The 21,393-nt window shown below is 56.8% G+C and overlaps 1 protein-coding gene across 9 annotated transcripts in view; it reads left to right on the forward strand.

The window, feature by feature from the left end:
* The window catches only part of KIF6 (kinesin family member 6), a 437,691-nt gene extending 416,685 nt beyond the window's left edge, over positions 1–21,006 (forward strand). For all 9 annotated transcript variants that reach the window (XM_008262871.4, XM_051854769.2, XM_051854771.2 and 6 more), the window contains 6 exons: positions 1,924–2,008; positions 2,795–2,930; positions 6,472–6,572; positions 9,582–9,671; positions 10,953–11,059; positions 16,758–21,006. In XM_008262871.4, coding sequence (XP_008261093.2) covers positions 1,924–2,008; positions 2,795–2,930; positions 6,472–6,572; positions 9,582–9,671; positions 10,953–11,059; positions 16,758–16,774 — 536 coding nt within the window. In that variant the 3' untranslated portion in view covers positions 16,775–21,006. The remainder of the gene's footprint in view (positions 1–1,923; positions 2,009–2,794; positions 2,931–6,471; positions 6,573–9,581; positions 9,672–10,952; positions 11,060–16,757) is intronic.
* The last annotated feature ends 387 nt before the right edge of the window (positions 21,007–21,393 follow it).

The raw sequence follows: 21,393 nt of genomic DNA on the forward strand, positions 1-21,393 counted from the left end.
CTGAGCACTCCTGCTGTGACATTCACATCCACAGGCACCTTCTCACTTGCTTTTGTGTTGCCTTGGAGCCAGCCACCCCCACAGGCCACCCAGGCCTCTGCCTCCTGTGCTGCTGTCCCAGCCAGAACCCTGTCTTTGAAAGGATGGCTGCCCATGCCCCTTGTCAGGTGACTGGAGGTCCTGCCCCTGGCCAGAGTCCCGGGGACACACGGAGCCTACAGAGCCCTTTTTTCCCTCCCTCTCCCTCTGTTCTTGTTCTGTTGCTTTTGTCTGGCTCCCTGGGAGCTCCTGGGAGCCCTGTGTCTGTCCAACGAGGCCTGATAAGCCCCGCCAAGCAGCCAGGGCTGGCCTCCTGCCGGGCCACAATGCACTTCACTGAGCAGACCTCACCTCTGGCCACAGAACCGCTGGGTTGCCATGACAACGGGGGGTAGCTTGTGCCCCCCCCCCCCAGTCCCCTGCCCCAGCCTCCTTTCCCACATCCTTGCAACAGGCTCACACATACTGGCGCCACTCACTGACCCTTCCTCCCCATGGAGCAGCTTTGTCTTGATCAGAAAAGAGCGGCTTGACTCAGCTAGGAAAGCAACGCCACTCTTCCCCTTAAAACCCTGCAGTCTCCCATCTCTGGCGACCAAAGCCCTTAAAACCCTGCAGCCTCCCATCTCTGGCGACCAAAGGCCTTGCTAAGGCCTGCCAGCTCCCACGTGCTCCTGCCTCAATTTCCCCACTGACCTCCGTTCTCACCACGCTCCCCCGTATCCGCCACCCCAGGCGCACTGGCCTCATCAATGCCACGGGCCAGGCGCAAGGCCTACTCCACGTTCCCAGGGGGACCCCACGGCCTTGCCACAGAAGGCCCGGCCAGCCCGGCCATCACCCCTCTCTTCTGCCCAGCTGCCCACTAAGCCCGTGCGCCTGCCTCTGCCATCAGATGAGAGGCCCCTCTTTGTCCCATTCCCCCAGCCAGTGGCCACAGAGCAGGACTTAACAGAATTCCCCAGGGGAGTGGGGGGGGGGGGGAGCAAAAGGAGAAGCAGCTTCCCAGGTGTCCATTTTTAGCATCTGGAAAACAGAGTCCCAGGAAAGGGACTTTCAGTCCATTGAAGGCTCTAAGCAATGGGTTTGATGCGCAGATATGCCCTTCCTCCATCACGTCTGACACCTGCCAGCACACACAGATGGCTGGAGTCTCAAGAACGCATGGGGGAGATACAGAGAGCGGCAGGCTGCAGCCCCGTCCTCCATCGTGACCCGTGCCCATGGCCCCGGGGAACTGAGGGCACCATGACAGGCAGTCAGCCTCATCAGGGCTGGTGACGTGCACCAAACACAGGCGGGCACAGTCTTAGCCCTTCCTGCTCATCAACAGCACCTGCCCTAACGGTGCCTTTTGCAAGGTGGCGATCAGTGGGACAGCCACAGCCACAGCCACAGCCACAGCCGCAGCGGGAAGTGGAAACCAGGGGACAGGATTCTGAGGCCAGGCAACTCAGTGCCTCCACTGGTGCAGAGAAAGATGGGGGGCAGTCCAGTAAAGCCCGTCCTGGGAAGGGGTCGCCTGCAGAGGAAAGGAGTGAACTGAACAGGAAGGTATCAGCAGGGATGTAGGGAGATGTCCCCTGCAGGGACAGCCAGGGAGCATAGTCCTGGAAGCCCCTCCCTCCCCTTCCCCTCCCCCCCCTCTCTTTTTCTCTCTCCCTCTCTTTTTTTCTCTCCCTCTCTTTTTCTCTCTCCCTCTCTCTCTCTCACTTGCTCGTTCACTCTCACGCTCAGCGAGCAGAGGGCGCCCTCCAGAGGCCCCAGCAGGGATCCACAAGTTTCCCTTTCATCTTGGGATGCACTTGAACTCCAGCCCTAAACATCGCACTCTCCCTCTGACCCTCCTCCTTCGAGTTACCTACCGGCACCTTCCTCCCGCAGGCATCTCGGAACACACGGCCGTGCCCCCGGTGCCGGACCCGCGGGAAGAGACGCTGCGCTCCCAGCTGGAGGAAGAAAAGACCAGGTGCCTTTCCCTCGGGCCAGCACAGCCAGGGGCGTCAAGGACGGCCTGGAGCTGTCCAGGGCAGGGCAGAGTGGTCAGCCCCCAGCCCAGAGCCGGAACAACTTGGGGAAGTGAGTTCAGCGGCTGGATGCTAAAACCGTGTGAAATGAGCAGGCAGCGTGAGACAGGGGCGGCCAGGAAGGGTGAGGGTGGGGTGCTCCACGCAGGAGACCAGGCAGGCCCCGGCGGCGGCTGCGCTTGTCTACTGCTGCCACCTAGTGGAGCCCAGAGGCATGACCACGGTGGTGCTCACCCACAGCTTTCCTGAGAAGTGCAGACCCTCAGGGTCTCAGCAGGCCCTTCTACCTTCCCAGTGCCTGGGGGGCAGAGCAGCGCTGCCAGGCTTCTGCGACACAGGCTCTGTCCCTGGTGTGCTCGTACAAGGCAGCTGTAGTGAGGCGGTCACTTGGCACTGTTTGGGACTCCACTTGGGACACCCAAATCCCAAACAACATCACCTGTTTTGAGTCCCGGCTCCACTTCCTATCCCAGCTTCCTGATAATGCAAACCCTGGGAGGTGGCAGAGTGCTTGGAACCCTACCACCCACATGGGACACCCACGTAGGATCCTGACTCTATGCTGTGGCCTGGCTTAGCCTCAGCTGTTGCAGGCATCTGGGGAGTGAACCAGCACATGGAAGATCTCTCTCTCACTGTCTCTGTCACTCTACCTCTCATGTGGATAAAAACCGTAACTATCTGGGGGAAAAGAGGCAGTAGTAGCAAGTCTTCTGATTCCACTGCAGGTACAAAACAATGTTCACGCGCCTGAAAGCCCTGAAGGTGGAGATCGAGCACCTGCAGCTGCTTATGGACAAAGCCAAGGTGAAGCTGCAGAAACAGTTTGAAGCCTGGTGGGCAGAGGAGGCCAGCAGACTACAGGTGCGGTGCGGGTGCAGGTGCAGTGCGGGTGTGGGTGCAATGTGGGTATGGTGAGGGTGCGGGTGCAGGTATGGTGAGGGTGAGTGTGCAGGTGCGGGTACGGTGAGGGTGCGGGTATGGGTGCAGAGCTTCTGGGCAGCTGGGCTGGGCTGTGGAGTCAGGGAAGAGTGGGCACTCTGGTTCATGAGGCAAGTACTTGTCTACAGAGCAAGGAACGCAAACTAGCAGGTGTCCATTGTGTCCTTGCTGTGCTGCCTACAATAACCACCTGACACGTGGAAAGATGGGGGTGCAAGAGGGGGCTTTGCCACTGCTGCTCTGTGTAGTGTTCTCTAGTGATATCATATTGACTGTTGCTGTGGATTCGTTCTGAGAGGAGGAGCGCGGTGGGGGCAAGAGGCGCAGAGTCACCACACAGACCCCAGGAGTCAGGTGAAAGTGGGCCAGAGGCAAGCAGCCCACAGACTCATTTCTTTCAGTTGGTACAGTAGCTTATATAGCCGAGGCAGCCAATCCTGTCAAGGGGCAGTTTATGCCCTAACCAATCACAGCCTGTTGCCAGGCAGTTTCTGAAGCCACCCAATCACAGCCTGTTGCCAGGCAGCCTCCATTGCTATGTGGTTTCCAAAGCCATCCAATCATAGCCTGTTGCCAGGCAGGCTCCATTGCCAGGTGGGTTCCAAAACCATTCCTGAATAACTGATGCCATCTTGACATGGCCTTCTCATTCCACCACAATTGACTTTTTTTTAAAAATTTTGGCATCATATATATATATATATAGGCATATGGATTATAGAAATTTTAAAAAACATAGAAAGCACAAAAAAGAAAGTAACAACCACCTTAATCCCTCCACTTAAGGATAACCAGTATCATCATGTTTGCTTTCATTATTGTATCTTTTTTTTAAAAAAGATTTTATTTATTTGAGGGGTAGAGTTACAGACAGAGAGAAGCAGAGACAGAGAAAGGACTTCCATCTGCTGGTTCACTCCCTAAATGGCCACAATGGCTGGAGCTGGGCCTCATCCAGGTCTCCCATGTGGGTGCAGGGGCCCAACCACTTGGGCCATCTTCTGCTGCTTTCCCAGGCCATAAGCAGAAAGCCAGATCTGAAGAGGAGCAGCCAGGACTCGAACCGGTGCCCAGCATGGGATGCTGGCACCACAGGCAGCGGCTGAGCCTACTGCACCACAGCGTGGGCCCCATAGTGTATCTTTTTTCCACGCATACATATTGTTTTATAAACATAAAGTGATACTGGGTTTCAAGTAGGAGAGCATTTCACAAGGTTCATGGAAATGGAATTAAAAAATAAATTTGCTTTGGTGCAAAAAATGTTTGAAATCCATGCATGTGTGTGGTCTTCAAAAAAATTCATGGAAATATGTGTTATGAAAACACTGCATGGATTTCAAAAAAATGTGCACCAGAACAAGCATCTTTTAACTGCATTTTTCCGCCAACTTTTTGAATTAGCCTCATATCTCAGATGGCTTTTCCTTCCCCCTGGCTCTCTTTCCCTCTCACTCCCCTACGTCATTCTGACGGCTGTTTCTATCCCATCGAACGACTGCATTGTAATTATAGCTGATCTGCTGTTAAATATTTAGGTTGTTGTTAGTTTCTCACTCAAAACATATCTGCAGACTGATTTCTGCATATTTCCTAGACAAGCGCCCAGACGTTCCCTGCAATGTCACGGGGGCTGAAACAGCCTGTTAGTGTTTGCTTCAAAGAAAGCAGCCTGTTAAGAAGTGTCAGTGTGCAGCCCCGGCTCAGGCTGCCCCTGTGAGGCTCCCAGGCGGTGTATGAGGGAGACGACGAAGTACGGAAACTCGCCTCCCCCTCCCCCTGACTTCACAGGCCGAGACTTCACTTCAAGGACAAGGAAGAGGAGAGGCAGGGAAGATATTTGCCCCAAGATGCATAGCGGAGCAATGCCAGTGTGTTCCTAAGCGGGCCCACGGAGAAGGCCACTGGATAAGAGTAAATATCAAGGATAATAATGAAAACCAGATAGACTGGGATGACATCAAAATAGTTTAAATGCAAAGTTAGGGGATAATATGTGCCCCACTTTAAAAATATATAAATCAGTGAGGTCTAGGGGGCTTACTATCGGGGAAATGTGATCCCTGTTTGCCGCAATGTCAGAGGAATAGTAACACAGTATCTAGAGATTCCTGTGCTGAGATGGTTTAAGAGAACACGCGTGGTTTCTGCTGGTGATGAGATCACAGGTACTGCCGGTGCTCCTGGGTTTGTTGTCTGCACTTGTTAATGTCAGGTATGAGGCGGGGGATGTCCTTGGTTCCCATCCACGCCCCAGCGCACCTGGGTTCTCTCTGGACTCCAGGTGCAGAGCCTTCAGGTCAGCAGGGAGGGGAGCCTTCAGCCACAGCAGGTGCCTGAGGGAGGTCAGCCACTGAGTGGTAGCCTGGGAACCGTCCACTGTGGCTCAGCAAGGGTCCGGGCAAGGCTGAGCCAGTCTTGTTTGTTCCTTAACATCAACAGTGAGAGATAGAGTAGTCACAGGTGGCCGTTGCACGTGTCCCCAGTCCCACAGGGTGTCACCGAAACAAAAGGGACCCTGATGACAGCCCCAGGGGGAGCAAGACACTCGGTCTCAGAGCAGCCAGTCCTCTGCTGCCCCTAACAGTTTTACAGCTTGCAGAGCCTCCCACAGGGGACTGGGCAGCAAGTCCCATAGCTCAGCAGAGCATGGGAGGTGATGAGCACGTGCCTGGCGCCAGCCTCCTGGGAAGACGGCGCAGTGGGTGGGAATCTCCTGAGAGCTACTGCTCCACAGCGTCCTGCGCTCTCGCACCCCAGGGTCACCACAGGGCCTCCAGCTGCTGCGCTCTGCTCTGGGCTAGGCGGGCCGCTGAGGATACCCACGGTGCTCCTGGGGTCTCTCCTGACTCCGGTAGGGGGCTCCAGAACAAGAAGGAGCAAAAGCAGGAATGACTCCTGGAGAATTGTCAGATAACTTTTAAGCATTTTTTCCCCCAGTGGAGATGTTTGGTGCACTGATTAAGACGGCATTGCACATCAGAGTGCCTGGGTCTAGTCCTGGTTCCTCTGCTTTGATCCAGCTCCAGCCCCCTGCCACTGTGCACCCTGGGAGGCAGCCACCCATGTGGGAGACCCAGATTGAGCGCTGGGCTCCTGGCTTCATCCTGCTGCAGACATGGCTGTTTCTGGCATCCTGGGAGTGAACCAGCTGATGGAAGACCGCGCTCTCTCTTTCTCTCTCTCTCTCCATCTTTCTGCCTTTCAAATAAAAATAAAAATTAATAAATTGATTAAAATAATTTTCTAGCGACAGAAAGTATGCACAGGATGGCCCAGAAGGTAAATCAAGCATTACCCATAATGCTTCCTAAGGTGATAGCGTGATGCCTGTCACGGTGGCCAGTCTCGCGACTGCACCTGTTTCCCGCCAGCTCGGACGACCCGCTTTCTCCCCCTGAGAAATGCGTGCTCAGATGTCCTCAGGTCCAAGCTGACATTGTGACGCTGCTCGGGCCCACAGGCAGATTCGCCAGCAGTGAATTCAGTGGATCACGCGAAGCCGTGTCTGCAGGTGTCTGAACCCCAGCGCGAGCGGTCCTGCCTGCCCGTTGCCACCGCGAGGTAAGGCCCCGCCCCTCCAGCAGCGTCTGCCTGCCCCACTCCTCCGCCCGCCCTAGCTGCCCTCAGTGTGCGTCCAAGAAGATGAATTCTTTGTAGTGTGTACTTAGTTGTCGGTCCCAAGCCAGGGGCTTGCGAACTAGCTGAGGCGCGAACCCCTCTCAGCCCTGCTGCCGTGGTGATGGAGACGGGAGGTTTCCCCCTGGCCCTGCCCTGGACTCAGAAGACGAGGTTGGCGGCAGAGAGGGGGCCCAGCCTGGGAGACGGAGGGGGTTGGAGCAGCACAGGGGGGTGGTCATCCTGCCAGGGTTCAGGGGAGCACCTGTGGAGGACTGTCCAAGCAAGGGTGTGGGCAGCTGCCCCGTCACCCCACGGGGATGGCCAGAGCTGGGTCCCCTGGGTGTGGGGGTGGTCCAGCAGGGACCCCGTGTCCCTGTCCAACCACACAGCCAGGTGGCAGTGGAGCCAGTGGCTCCTGCCATCCTCCGAACCTTAGACTCGGGACAGTGGGGCCTCGCTCTCTGCCCCGAGGAGCTGGCCTTTCTTAGGGTATGAAGGGGCATTGAGCTCCAACATCGGAAATGTGAAACAAAGCTTTTAAAGAATGTGCTGGGGAGGCCAGCGCTATGGTGTAGTGGGTAAAACCACCACCTCCACTTACAATCCAGCTCCCTGCTAATGCACCTGGGAAAGGTGCTTGGGCCCCTGCACTTCACATGGGAGACCCGGATGGAGTTCCTGGCTCCTGCCTTCTGTCTGGCCAAACCCTTCATCCATTTGGATTGAAGATTCTCTCTCTCTCTCTCTCTCTTTCTGCCTCACCCTTTCCCTTTCCCTCTCTGTAACTCTGCCTTTCAAACAAATAAAATAAATATTTAACAAAATAAAAGCATGTGCCAGTCTGATGAGTGAGGACAGCTCTTCCTCCCAGCACCGTGCCATCCTGGGCAGGGATGTCCTGCGAAACTCCTGGCCGGGCCTGCCAGAGTTGCCAAGGTCCTTGCCAGCGAGGAGAGCCCGGGAATCTGGCACAGCCCAGGGAAACCCAGGCAGACGTGACGCACCGTGGGGTCCTGGGTGAGACCCTGCTGGCCGTTATTCCTGAGATATTCCCATTCAAGCTGACCCCTGCCTGGGCGCGCCCAGAAACCTCCACGCCACAGCGCCGAGCCTCGGGTGGCAGGGGGCCATCCCGGGCCATCCCGGGCTCCCTCCACGGCACCTTCTCGGCCTGGGCTTTGCCAGGAACCCAGCTCCCCGGCCTCCTCCAGGCTGGTTTCCCACGTCACCTGTAGGAAACACCAGGTGCCCGTGACTCCGTCACACTGTGAGTAGCTACGTGTGGCAGAGCCCAGCCGGTTTTTCCCACTGCAGCCCCAGGGAGGCAGCCCTTGGTGGAATCGCACAGGGCTCAGGAAGCCTCTCGCTCAGGCCCCGAGGCCATGCACTAACTGCTCTGATTGGCAGCCCAAGAGGCCTAAGTATTATTAAAGCTGCTAATTAGTCCTGATTAAGAAACAGATCATTCATGCTGATGGTTGGAGTGTGCTCTCTCTGGGACAGTGAATTCTGAGTCACAGGCTGCTTGGGCAGAAACAGAGGGCACGAGTCAGCCGTGGCACCTTTCCTAGGCTTTCAGGAACTGAACTCAGGCCTCCAGGGATGCTGGAGCAGCCCAGAGGTCAGGGAGTCACCTCCCTCGGGAGCCCCAAGCCTTCACATTGCATCCTCTGGCGCGAGCTGATTGAGGTGACAGGCCGGGCAGCTGGGCCTGTGCAGGGGCTGGGCGTCTGCCCTGGTCCTGCCCGTCTCTTCTCCTCTCCCACGGGCTCCCAGCTGTCAACAGTTTGGCACCTGTGAACTCCGCACGGGGAACCACTGAGTCAGCCATGTGTGCGCCAGTGCCTTGCTCTTGCAGGCTTGCTGCTGCTCCCAAACAGCCCCTTACCCACTAGGATCCAAGCCCCTGCAGGATGAAAAGCCCGTTCTCCTTCCCGGTCCAGATCTGCAGCAAGATCTGCCATCAGTATTGGCAGATATCCTGAGGATGGCCCCGGTTCCCCCAAAGACAAGCGTGCGGAGCCTGCCACCTTGTGGCTGCCTCTGGCCATGCAGCAGCCCTCCCCAGACCTGGCTCAGGAGCCTGCCGTGCAGACCTGCAGACAGAGACTTTGGACTGCTGGGAAATGGATCTAGAGCAGCAGGTTAAGGCAATGCTGACATCTCCCCTATGAGCACTGGTTCAAGTCCCGACTACTCCATTTCCCAATGCAGCCCCCTGCTAATGCACCTGGGAAAGTGGCGTAAGATGACCAAAGTCCTTGGATCCTGGAACCCAAGTGGGAGGCCCAGAAGCTCCTGGCTCCTGGCTTCAGCCCTGGCTACATGGGGAGTGAACCAACAAATGGACGATATATCCTCTTCTCTCTCTCTCTCTCTCTCTCTCTCTCTCTGTATCTCTCCTTCTCAAATAAACAAATCAGTCTTTAAAAGGAAGGCTCCAACCAGCTGAGGTCTCAGGCCTCTTCCAGCTCTGACAGTGTCTGGAGGCAGGCCCAGGCCATAGCAAGGAAGACGGCCCCATCACTAGGTCCTTACAGCACGACATGGAGCGGCTGAAACTGACACCCACCTCTTTACCGCCCAAGTGGTGGTGGGGCTCCCTGGATGCAGCCAGAAATCCTTGGCAGGGCACAGGCGTGAGGCAGTGTGGGGAGGTCGGAGCGGTGATGAGTGGCTGGCTGGGACTCCTCCCTCAGAGCACGCCGCTGTCCCGTCCCCAGTGAGAGCGCCTTCCTGGCTGCCACACACCCCTTTCTTGGGCTCCAGGCTCTTCCTGTCCTCACCAGGGGCTCTCATCTAAGCCCGGCAGCCTCCCACAGCCCAGGCTCCGTCACCATCACACTGGGGTTCAGGATTCAGTCGGTAACAAATCCTCAGTACGGTTAAGCCCTGGCTCTCTCTTCTTCACACCTCCTCACACCCCTTGTGCTCTTGTTGGTTTGTCTGCAGTGTCGTCAGTGCCCGGAGGATCGCGCCCTCACCCTGCGCCAGCCTGCACAGCCAGGAGCTGGGCGGCAGCAGCACCCCCGGAGAAGGCAGGTGCGTGGTCTTGCCCTCCCTCTGACAACCGTCACAGCCCTGCAGTGGAGGGAGCCGCCTACAGGGAAGGCCTCCTTCCACTCACCACCCAAGGAGTCCTTGTCCAGTAGGACTGGGAACAGCCTAGACACTCCCATGCATCTTCCCACTCCCACAAAGAACCTTCTCCCAAGGTCTCGGGCACCTTTGCTGGAGCCGAGCGTTGCTTCCCAGCTCCTTGTGGATGGAGACATTTGGAGGCACAATAAGGAGAGAAGAGGCTGCACCCCCACCCCCAACAAGCTCCCTTCAGATCCCGCACAGGCTGCTAGCCCTTGGCAGAAGCTGAGCGGACATGGCTGGCCTCAAGGCCCATGAGCCATTAGCTTCTCGCATCTGGGTTGAAAGAAGGTTGCTCGGGCCTCTCTCCAGCCCAGGCGCCAGTACCCTACCTGGAAGGCCTGTTCAGGCTCCTGCTTGCCTGGCAGCACGCCCCAAACCCCCACTGGGACACCCAGTAGCAGCCCTCTCCCCAGTACGCTCCCACCATCCTGCCGCGTGGAACAAAGTGCGATGGGGAAGACTGGCAGGGCCCGGCAAGTGTGCTGCTCTGGATCTCCTCACGGGTGGTGCAGGAGGAGGAGGGGAAGGGGAAGGGACACACCCCCACCCCCACCCCCGTGGGGGGCATTTCCCGAAAGTCCCACTCGGGCTCATTGGCTGGAACCAGGTCACCTGGCCACACGCGGCAGCAAAGGTGTCATGACAACTTAGCCCCCTAAATAGGGTCTGACTATAGGGAGAGTCGGGAGTATGGGAATCTGGGCGGGGGGTGGGGGGCAGCCTGCTGGAGGAGACCCAGCCTAGAAAAATGGGATAGGTCAGGGAGGGGTTGGGGAGAGGGCGAGAGGAGCACATTCAGCTATGGAGAGACGTAGTGGGAGAGCAGTCCACAGAGAGGAAGCAGCTGCCACTTGGCTGCAAGGAGCCCGCCTGCTCCAGTACCAGGGGGCAGGGCAGGGTGGCTGGAACCGGGTGACCCGCAGCCAGGTCACGGAGGAGCTGCTGAGGCCCAGGACAGAGTTTGGGTTGTATTCCAAGAGTGAGGGGAAGCCACGGGAGGGTTTAAGGCCATAACCCTTGCGTGACCTGATGGCGGGCGGGAGGGGAGGAGGAGGAGGCCAGCGGGGTCACTCACTTCCGGGCGAGGCCCTGGCACTGAAAACGGAAAGTCCAGGTGGGAAGCTAAGTGCCGGGTCCACCCCTGAGGCGCAACCAAATGCGACCTGTGACTGTCCCCAGCACCCCCAGGAGACCGATGTCATCCATCCCCCTCACCGGGGACAGCCAGACGGACTCGGACATCCTGGCCTTCATCAAGGCCAGGCAGAGCATCCTGCAGAAGAAATGTAAGTGCACCCCAGGGGCCCTCGGCGGGGGGGCAGGCCCTGCTCGCCAGTACGCGGGCAGACATGGCAGCCATTGCCGGGGGGGGAGGGGTGGCGGAAGGCTGTGGAGGAGGAAGCAGGCAGCTTCCTGCGTGTTCCCAAAGCTGCGCACTGGCCTTCCGGTCACTTCACACCGACCTGGCCTCTGCTTCTCACGGCAAAAGCCCCCAGGGGCAGCCCCAGAAACAGCAAGCTGGCCAGGGCCACCCCTCGGGACAGGGCTTTGGCTCCCTCTTGTGCATCTACAAGCCCTGTCCCCAGAGGCAGCGCTGTCCTTGGCCCGGCCCCTGGGTCGGGAAGGGCTGAGGGCAGCTCGGGTCATCTGCTGAATCCGAGGCTGGCCTCGCCATCCTGGGGGACGTAAACAGCACTTGAGGAACAATCCTGGGCAGTAAGTGTGGCGTGCCAGGCCTCAGGAAGAGGAGGAGCCTTCCCGGCCTGCGTCACCAGCCGGGCCCCCTCCTCTTGGTGGCCACCCAGCCCCCACCTGCTGTGGCCAGGCCTCTCCTGCTACCTTCCCGCCCCCAGACACCTGCAGGGTCCCTCAGCCCAGCCCTGCATTTGGTCTTAGCCTCCTCCCAATAATCCAAGGCTACCAGACAGGCCCAGCATGGCCTCCATGCTCCAAAAAGCTGTCCTCTCCTGATGGCATGACATGGTGGCTGTCCTCTGCCCCAGGGGCCCAGCCACGGCCTCTCCACCAGCATCTGTGGTCCAGAGGGAAGGGACTTGCATGCTGGTGGTGCCCCCAGCTTTTGCGTGCTGGCCAGCACTGTATTTCCTGGGTACTGTCTGTGCACCAGGCACCCGGGAAACAGCCGGGAAGGGACAGCCAAGCCCTTGAGAAACTGGCATGCTGGGCGGAGGAAGGGGACAGGCAGTGACCCCAGCCGGTGGCCAGATGGCTTGAGGGCCTAATAAGTGTGCTGCTGTGGACAACACGGCGATGCTGTCGGCTGAGGGGAAGGGGAGGCCCCTCTGGAGAGAGAGGTGAGGCGGCCTCTCTGTGCGCTGGGCCCTGGGTGGGGGAGGGGGCAGGAGCTCGGTGTGGTCACCAGGCGGGAAGGAGGCTAGAGGGGCTGGAGGGCCGGGAGGGATGTGCATGGCCCAGACTGACCGCTGGAGAGCCAGGGCACCTGCTGGGCTCTCCACCCAGTGGCTAAGAGGATGGCAGTGCTGCTCGCTGAAACGAGAAAGGCGGGAAGAAGCGGGTGTCAGGGAGCAGCTGGAAGCTGGAGCGTGGTCAGCCAGTCGCGAGTTGCAGATGACCATGAGGAGACGCTGAGCAGACACAGAGGAGGGCCAGGGCTAGAGAGAGAGGGAGATGAGCAGGAAAGCCACAGGACCAGCGGCCAGCCCCGCCGCGGAGGAGCTCCGAGGTGCTCTGGCTGACACCAGCTCCCGGGGCCTCCCACACGTAGTGCAGGGCAGAGGTGAGCTATGAGAGACGGAGCAGTCAGTCCCTGGATTCCAGTGCCACCGAGAGGCCGGCCGGTGAGGAAGGAGGGAGCATTTGTGCACACCCCGGTGGACAAGGATGGGGCGCCTTGGGCAGGGAGCTGGGAGAGGGGAGGAAGCTGGGGTGGAGAGCAGAGGCAGCTGTTCCAGGTAGCAGAGCTGCCCAGAGGAGCAGGGGACCAGGGCAGAGCCGAGGGCAGCCGGAGGCCGAGGGGGAGGGCTTGTTTGCTTTCACTGGGGACCAGGAAGGCGCCTGCCTGTTTGTGTGGGGCCAGGGTGGAGTGGGGAGGCAAAACCCAAGGTCTATGTCAGAAGAGTGTCTTTTTTTTTTTATTTAGTAAATATAAATTTCCAAAGTACAGTTAATGGATTACAATGGCTCCCCCCCATAATTTCCCTCCCACTCACACCCCTCCCATCTCCTGCTCCCTCTCCCATTCCATTCACATCAAGATTCATTTTCAATTATTTTTATATACGGAAGATCAATTCAGTATATATTAAGTAAAGATTTCATCAGTTTGCACCCACACAGAACATAAAGTGTAAAATACTGTTTCAGTACTAGTTATAGCATTACTTCACATTGGACAACACACTAAGGACAGATCCCACATGAGAAGTAAGTACACAGTGACTCCTGTTGTTGACTTAACAATTTGACACTCTTGTTTATGGCGTCAGTAATCTCCCTAGGTGCTAATCATGAGTTGCCAAGGCTATGGAAGCCTTTTGAGTTCACCGACTTCGATCTTATTCACACAGGGTCATAGTCAAAGTGGAAGTTCTCTCCTCCCTTCAGAGAAAGGTACCTCCTTCTTTGATGGCCCGTTCTTTCCACTGGGATCTCACTCACAGAGATCTTCCATTTAGGTCTTCTTTTTTTGTTTGTTTTTTTCCAGGGTGTCTTGGCTTTCCATGCCTAAAATACTCTCAGAGCCCATGAGAAGAGTGTCTTTTTTTAAAAAGATTTATCCATTTATTTGAGAGGTAGAGTGATGGGGGGCGGGGAGAGATCTTCCATCCATTGGATCACTCCCCCCAAATAGCCACAACGGCCAGGGCTGGGGAGCTAGGAACTCCATCCGGGTCTCCCACATGGGTTGCTGGGGCCCAAGCACTTAGCCATCTTCCTTTGCCTTCCCAGGCACATTGGCAGGTGGCTGGATCAGAAGCTGAGCAGCTGGGACCCTAACAATACAGACCAAGGGCTCCATCTCCTAAAGTGAGTAGGCATGGCACCTGGCCTGTCATGCCACTGTCAGCCCTGAGCTGGAGCATTCATTCCCAGCCCCAGCCCATCACCACCACCTGTGGTGTCGGTGCTTGTCAGCCAGGGACAGGCCTGACCCAAGCTGCTAGTCCCTGGTGCAGCCACATCACCGAAGGTCCCCACTGGGCAAGAGAGATGAAAGCCCTGACTGCATTGGAAACACCTGCCCCACCTGCAGAGACCCTGACTCAAGGCATCAGGGTTTCTGAAGGCTCCCCAGGGGGTCCTAACGTGCAGCAGAGCTGGCACTGGGGCCCAGGGCGACCGGAACTCCTGCCCTGCAGAAGTCTGGTGCACCTGTTCTCTGCCTGTGTGCTCTAGGGCTCTGTTAGGACAGGTCGGGGTGTCAGAAATGAGGAGCAGCCTGGGGTCTGGCACACTGCATCAGATCTGCAGCGCCAGGCCTGGTTCCACCCTCTTCCCCCCTGCCATCTCCCTCGCTCCGTGTCCCCAGGCTCATGGTCCCTCCTCAGCAGCACCAGGCAGACTGCATCAGCCTGAAAAAAGCATCGCCACAAAATGCCTGGGACAACTAGCTGTATAGAGAGAAAGGGCTCATTGAGCTCATAGCGCTGGAGGTTCAAGTCCAAGATCAGGGGCCCCCGCCCCCACTGCCTTGGCCTCTGTCGAGGGCAGTGGATGGTGGGGTGGTTGGGAGTGGCAGGGCGCTCTGTGTGGAGGAGGGACCACCTGGTGAGGCAGGAAGCAGTGAGAGTGGCTGGGCCCCCCTCAGGCTTTCACAATCAGCCTTCTCGTAAGACCTCCCTCTGAGGACACACACCTGCAACTAGGCCCACCCCCTGAACTCCATAATCAGACAGTTTCCACCCTCTTGGTGCCATTCACATATGACCTTGGAGTTTAAGCGTCTGTGCAAAGTACCAAATTGTGTTCAAGCCACAGCACAGCCAAGTCCACCCCCACGCCCTATGCTGAGTTCCCTGGGCCACACCTGGATGGCTGCAGCTACCCCTCCCCTCCATTCTTCGGCCAGCCTCACCCCTCTAATCTCTCTGCCCACTGCAGTGAGTGTTTTGTTTTGTTTTTTAAAGATTTTATTTATCTATTTGAGAGGTAGGATTACAGACTGAGAAAAAGGCCTTCCATCTGCTGGTTCACTCTCCAACTGGCCACAATAGCCAGAGCTGTACCGATTTGAAGCCAGGAGCCAGGAGCTTCTTCCAGGTCTCCCACGTGGGTGCAGGGGCCCAAGCACTCAGGCCATCTTCCACTGCTTTCCCAGACCATAGGCAGAGAGTTGGATCAGAAGTGGAGCAGCAGGGACACAAACCAGCGCCCGTATGAGATGCCGGCGCTGCAGGCGGAGGCTTATCCTACTGCACCACAGCGCTGACCCTTGCAATGGATTTTTTTTTTTTTTGACAGGCAGAGTGGACAGTGAGAGAGAGAGACAGAGAGAAAGGTCTTCCTTTGCTGTTGGTTCACCCTCCAATGGCAGCCGCGGCTGGCGCGCTGCGGCCGGCGCACCGCGCTGATCCGATGGCAGGAGCCAGGTACTTATCCTGGTCTCCCTTGGGGTGCAGGGCCCAAGCACTTGGGCCATCCTCCACTGTACTCCTGGGCCACAGCAGAGAGCTGGCCTGGAAGAGGGGCAACCAGGACAGAATCCGGCGCCCCGACCGGGACTAGAACCCAGTGTGCCGGCACCACAAGGCGGAGGATTAGCCTAGTGAGCCGCGGCGCCGGCCTGCAATGGATTTTGAAAATTGTATTCATGATGTCACCCAAAAACCACAAAAATTCCCTTTTGCTCTTAATCTAGCAACCAAATTTAAGCAAGTTGATTGCATATCATTCATACCAGTTCTCACAATTTAATGTGCCGGTGACTCTAAGAATTTTGTGAAAATGCAAATTCTGATCCAGTAAGGCCAGAGTGGAGCCCAAGACCTTGCATTTCTTAACAAGTTCCAGGAGATGCCAATTCTGGTGGTCCACGGACCACACTTTGAGAAGCAATGAGCTGTGCCAGCTACGTTGCTTTTCCAGGGCACCTGTCTGCACCAGCAGTTTAGAAATGAGGATACGAGGGTCAGGAAACTGACATGATTGGCCCAAAGCCACACCACGTGTTGGGAATTGTCCTGGTGAGAACTTGAGGGCTCTGGTTCTCAATCCAGAGAATCCTCCTCTGCACACGGCCATGGAAGACAGCAGGTGGGGAGGGACCACGTGGTAAGGAGGGGCCATCCTGAAAAGCAATATCTAAAGCAAAAGCAAGGGCAGGGCTGGCGCTATGGCATACTGGGTAACACTGCCCCTGCAAATGCAGGCATCCCATATGGGCGTTTGTTTGTGTCTCAACTGCTCCATTTCTAGTCCAGATCCCTGCTAATGGCCTGGGAAAGCAGCAGAAGATGGCCCAAGTGCTTGGGGCCCTGCACTCACATGGGAGACCCAGATGAATCTCCTGGATCCTGGCTTTGGCCTGGCCCAGCTCTGGCCATTGTGGCCATTTAGGGAGTGATGGAAGATTTTCTTTCTCTCTCTCTCTCTCTCTCTCTCTTTCTCCCCCTCTCCCTCCCCTTTTCCCTCTCCCTCTCCCTCTCCCTCTCCCTCTCCCTCTCCTTCTCCCTCTCCATAACTCTTTCAAATAAATAAACAAATCTTAAGGCTAAAAAAAAAGCAAGGAGATACTCTATTAGAGAATTAAGTAGGAATGTCAGTGAAAACCATGGGTTTGGAAGTATGAGTGTTTATCCCAGCTCAGGGAGATGAAACATTGCCAAGAGCAAAGAAAGCCATATTCGTCCAGACTTCAGGGAGTGAAGGTGGCCCCTGGGAGGCAGGACTAAGGAATGCTGTGCCCAAGGCCCAGGGGGCCTCCTGTCTTCTCCGTTCAATCCCAGGGAAACTCAGAGCCTGCTGCAGGAACAGCCTAACCAAGAGCCTCCTGTCTCCTTCCAGGTTTGGGAAGCAACTGAATGTCGACAAGAGTCCAGCAGGGCTCTGCACCAACTGTGCCACTGCACTCCAGCTTCAGAAGTGGGCTATGGGCTGCTGGCTGCCTGGAGAAGCTTGCAACCTTGACTCCAGGAGGGGTTTTGTTTCCTTAGGGATGTTGTCCTGGAGGCCACCAGAGAGACTGAGCCAAGGCTGACCGCGACCTCCTTCCTGCGTTACCGGAGCTTTTGGCGGGGCCACGCAATGCCAGGGTGCTGGGTGGGGGGCGGGGTGAGGGCTTTGGTTCCTGCTGCCATGATGTTTCGCTTAGACAATGAAAACCCTCTGAGGTTACAAACTTGACCCATCACAGTGTCCCGATAGGGGAGCTCACACTGGTGGCATGAAAGGGACAGTAACCAGCTCATGTCTGGCTGTTTACTAGCCACCCCCGCTACTCCCTGGTTCAGAAGCCCAGGACTGGCTGTGGGAGGCAAAATGGGGAGACCTCTTGATGCCCCCCCGCCCCACTCCGCACAACATCACCCTCGGCCTGGACAGCTTGCAGTGTGGGCCACACGTGAGCAAGCCATGTCTCTAAGGGGCTGTTCACCTGCACAGTCTGAGCCATCGCAGCGCCAGGGAGGGGTGCGTGGCTCCATGAGCTCTGCAGAGAGCCTAGGAGAAGGCAGGGTGGCCCCGAGGGCCTCCCAGTCTGCACCCAGCCACTCGGGCTCTGCAGGATTTGGGCTGAAACTCCTGTTCCCAAGTTAGCTGCCTGGGGGTGCACCATGGAGTCCAGGGTGTGTCGGATGTGTGTGTTGGCGGGGGCGGGGATCCTCTCCTCTCAGTAAGCTCTCTGACATGCAGGCACTGGCTCAGGGACTCCACGCTGTGGCACAGGCCCTTGGAGAACCTCTGCCCGCCCCAGGGGCTGCAGCTGGGGAGGGGCATGAAGGCAGGAGGGAGGGCACCTGGACACAAAGCCAACTCAATAAAGCTCTGTTGCCTCTGTCGGTAAACACAGGCGCTGTGACCCTGCGGGCAGAGCAGAGAGAGGATGTGGTGTCAGTGGCTGGTTGGTTGGTTTGTGTTTTCTTTTGTTAGGGCTGAAGAAGATAAAAATCATTGCATTTCAGAGCGAGGCAGGTTCCTAAAGCTCCTATAATTGGGACCCCTGCTTCGCTTCCTAACATGAGAAAACCCAAGCAGAGGGGACAGCAGGCAGTGTCCCACCTCCCAGGGGCTTCGCCCAGCGCCGCATCTCCTAGTTACTCTCTCCCATCACCATGTATCTCCTGCAGCACTTCCTGACATGTTCCCTTTCTCTACATGCTTCTCTTCTTAATTAATGAGCCACAACACCCTTCCCCCAGCCCTTAAGACTAAAAGCTCAAGGCTGGCGCCGCGGCTCAATAGGCTAATCCTCCGCCTTGCAGCGCCGGCACACCGGGTTCTAGTCTCGGTCGGGGCGCCGGATTCTGTCCCGATTGCCCCTCTTCCAGGCCAGCTCTCTGCTGTGGCCTGGGAGTACAGTGGAGGATGGCCCAAGTGCTTTGGCCCTGCACCCCATGGGAGACCAGGAGAAGTACCTGGCTCCTGGCTTCGGATCAGCGCAGTGCGCCGGCCGCAGCGCGCCAGCCGCGGCTGCCATTGGAGGGTGAACCAACAGCAAATGAAGACTTTTCTCTCTGTCTCTCTCTCTCTTACTGTCCACTCTGCCTGTAAAAAAAAAAAAAAAAAAAAAAAAAGACTAAAAGCTCTGTGACAACAGGGACCAGTTTGTCTCACCCATTGCTGCTCTGTCCCCCGCTCAGAGGTCAGTACACTGCCTTCCATTCACAGGTGGCAGAGCCAGAGCCCAGAGGAGCTTCTCAGGCTGGTGTGCTTCCCTCTGGCTCTGCACTGGAGCCTCATCAGGACAGGGCCCGTGCCTCTGGTCCACACATGGCCCATGGCGCATAGCGAGCCCTCAGTGACATCTGTAGAAATGGGGCAGACCAAACAGAGCCCCTACAACCGGATTCCAGAAGCCTCCACCAGGGTCCACATTCCAGGCACACACACAAACCCCACTCTCCAGGGCCCTGCAGGTGGCATGAAGCTTGCCCGAGTCCCTGGGGAGCCAGCAGCAGAGTTCCTGGCACACCTGGTCAGGGCCTGTTGACTTTGGATCTCTGGCTGAGATGTTATCTCCTGGATCCAAAGGCCTTATTGACAGAGACGTGTGCTGCGGCCCCATGCAGAGCGTCCGTCAGCCTCCCAGAGCAATCACCGGGAGGAAATGGAGAAGACGGCAGTCTGGGGCCCCTGGTGCCTCTGAGCAGATAGGGTGCCAAGTGTGTGCAGGAGCTGGCGAGGGCACCTCCCTCCCCCAGAACCACCTCCTGGTGGAGCCGGAGCTGGAGTGAGGAAACACACTGGACTGCAGTCCATGGGCTTCTGCACATGGGGTTCATAGCAGGTTAAGACACTGTTTGGGCAGCCTGCACCCCATAGCCAAGTGTCTGGGACTGAGTTCCACCTCCACTGTGACCCAGCTTCCTGCTAATGCCCCTGGTGATATCGTCCACCTTATTAATAATTTCACTAATAATAATCTTAGTGGATTCTTGTCATTTATTCTGAATACTGGCTCGAATGGTCCAGACAATGTGGTAAGTTGTTTTTTTTTTTTTTAAGGGTTTTATTCAGTGAGAGAGATGCATAGGAAAGTGAGGGCTTTAATTAGAGGACAAAAAAATCTAGAAGCTAAATTGGGTCCATGCCAGGCAGAGAGCAGGCCAGAAACCTCTGGAGCAAGCATGCGGGCAGGAAACAGAGGCAGGGCAGAGGCCATAAGGCCTCACACCCCGAAGGCACCAGGCTACACGGGCACAGCAAGAGGAGGGGCCCACCATGGTCCAGGCCTTTTATCCACTTCCAAAGGGAAGTGGTTACATAGCCTGATCGGCAGTGGGCATTCAGGTGAGATCAGGTAGGGGCATGAGATCACACAGAGGGTGTGGTGGAGGGCGTGGTCTCCAGCTTGCAGATCTAATCAGTTTGATCCTTTCTGCCTGCCTGTGTCACTGGGAGGCAGAGATGTGACCCCAGTACTTGGGTTTCTGCTGCCCACCTGGGAGATCCTGATGGAGTCCCTGGCACCAAGTTTCAGCCTGCTTAGCCTTGTCTGTGGAGTAAACCAACAGATGGAATCTCTCTCTCTCCTCTCTCCTCTCTCCTCTCTCTCTGCCTTTCAAATAAATTAATAAAACTTTAAAAAGAAGACTCTCCAGCAATCCACCTAAGCTCAGAGGAGCCATGGATGACACTATTCAGGTTCACTTCAGACCCCAAATTGGAAGTTTTCCAAAAGTTTTTCCGGAAGGCAGCCCGGCCAGTGGCTCCAGCCCTGTCCCTGCTAACATTCGCTAGCCTGCCCATTCCTTTGACAGGAAGTCGGGGCTCGGGGTTGCAATATGGCTCGCTGGGATCTTGTGAAAAAGAAATACTTAGGAAGCAGAGAGCAAAACTGTGGTATATTGATAACAACCCTGAAATATTCCCCATAATAATTACAGGGACTAGGTAATAGAATTACGTATCCTGTGCTTCGCCACGGCCTCCCACGGGCCGTGTGTTCTTCCCTACCCCTTAAATTTGGGCACGAGCTTTTTAAAAAAATATTTATTTATTTAAAGGCAGAGCATCAGAGAGAAGGGGGAGAGAGAGAAAGAGAGAGATCTTCCATCACTGGTTCACTCCCCAAATTGCCACAACTGTCAAGGCTGAGCCAGGAACCCCATCCAGGTCTCCCACACAGGTGCAGGGGCCCAAGAACTTGGGTCATCTTCCACTACTGCCCCAGCCAGAATAGCAGGGAGCTGGATCAGAAGCAGAGCAGCTGGGTTTCAAACCAGTGTACTCTGACATGGGATGCTGGTGTCACAAGCCACAGCTTAATCCCCCAGCTGTGCCACAATGCCCGGTCCTGGGCATGAGCCTCATTATTTGCTTTGACCAACGGGATGTTGGCAAACAGGAGGCCAGCAGAGGCTTGAAGTGAGCTGGCACCGCTGGGCTAGCCCCTTGCACTCCAGTGATGGCGGCCTTGGGAAAACCTGTCCCTGGCGGCTGTTACCCGCTCAGCCCATATCCAGAGGTGCGTTCCTGTGTGTCGTATCTGGGAACACAGACAACAGGCCTGAGCCAGGTCCACAGCCAAGCCTGGGGTAGCTGAACCACGGCTGATCCCAGACCTATTATGGGAATAAATGCCTCTTGTCACAAACCACGATGACTCAGGGTGTCTGTTACACAGCGCGGAGCTGTATCAGCCACGGCCGGGTACAGAAACACTGAGAGAGCAGCTGCCTGGAATGTGTCAGTCCAAACCCCATTCTGTTTCCCCACGCCGCTTCCTGAATGAACCCAGGGAGCAGACTGTGCCTGCAGAAGTGGGGCGATAGTCACAATGAAGCAGCGGGACCCGATCCACGCTCCCACTTTGGTTGACTGTGAACCGGACAAAGTGGGCCAAACCGTGACTGTCCGGCACCAGCTGCTGGGCAGTGCTGGACACTGGCCCCCGAGGGTCGAGGAGCCCAGGCGGTGGCCCTGCACTGGCTCTCGTTGTCTTGCCTGAAGACAGGCTGCAGGGGCCGCTCCAGAAGGGGAG

The sequence above is a fragment of the Oryctolagus cuniculus genome, chromosome 5 (genome assembly GCF_964237555.1).
Source record: "Oryctolagus cuniculus chromosome 5, mOryCun1.1, whole genome shotgun sequence".
Lineage (NCBI taxonomy): Eukaryota > Metazoa > Chordata > Mammalia > Lagomorpha > Leporidae > Oryctolagus > Oryctolagus cuniculus.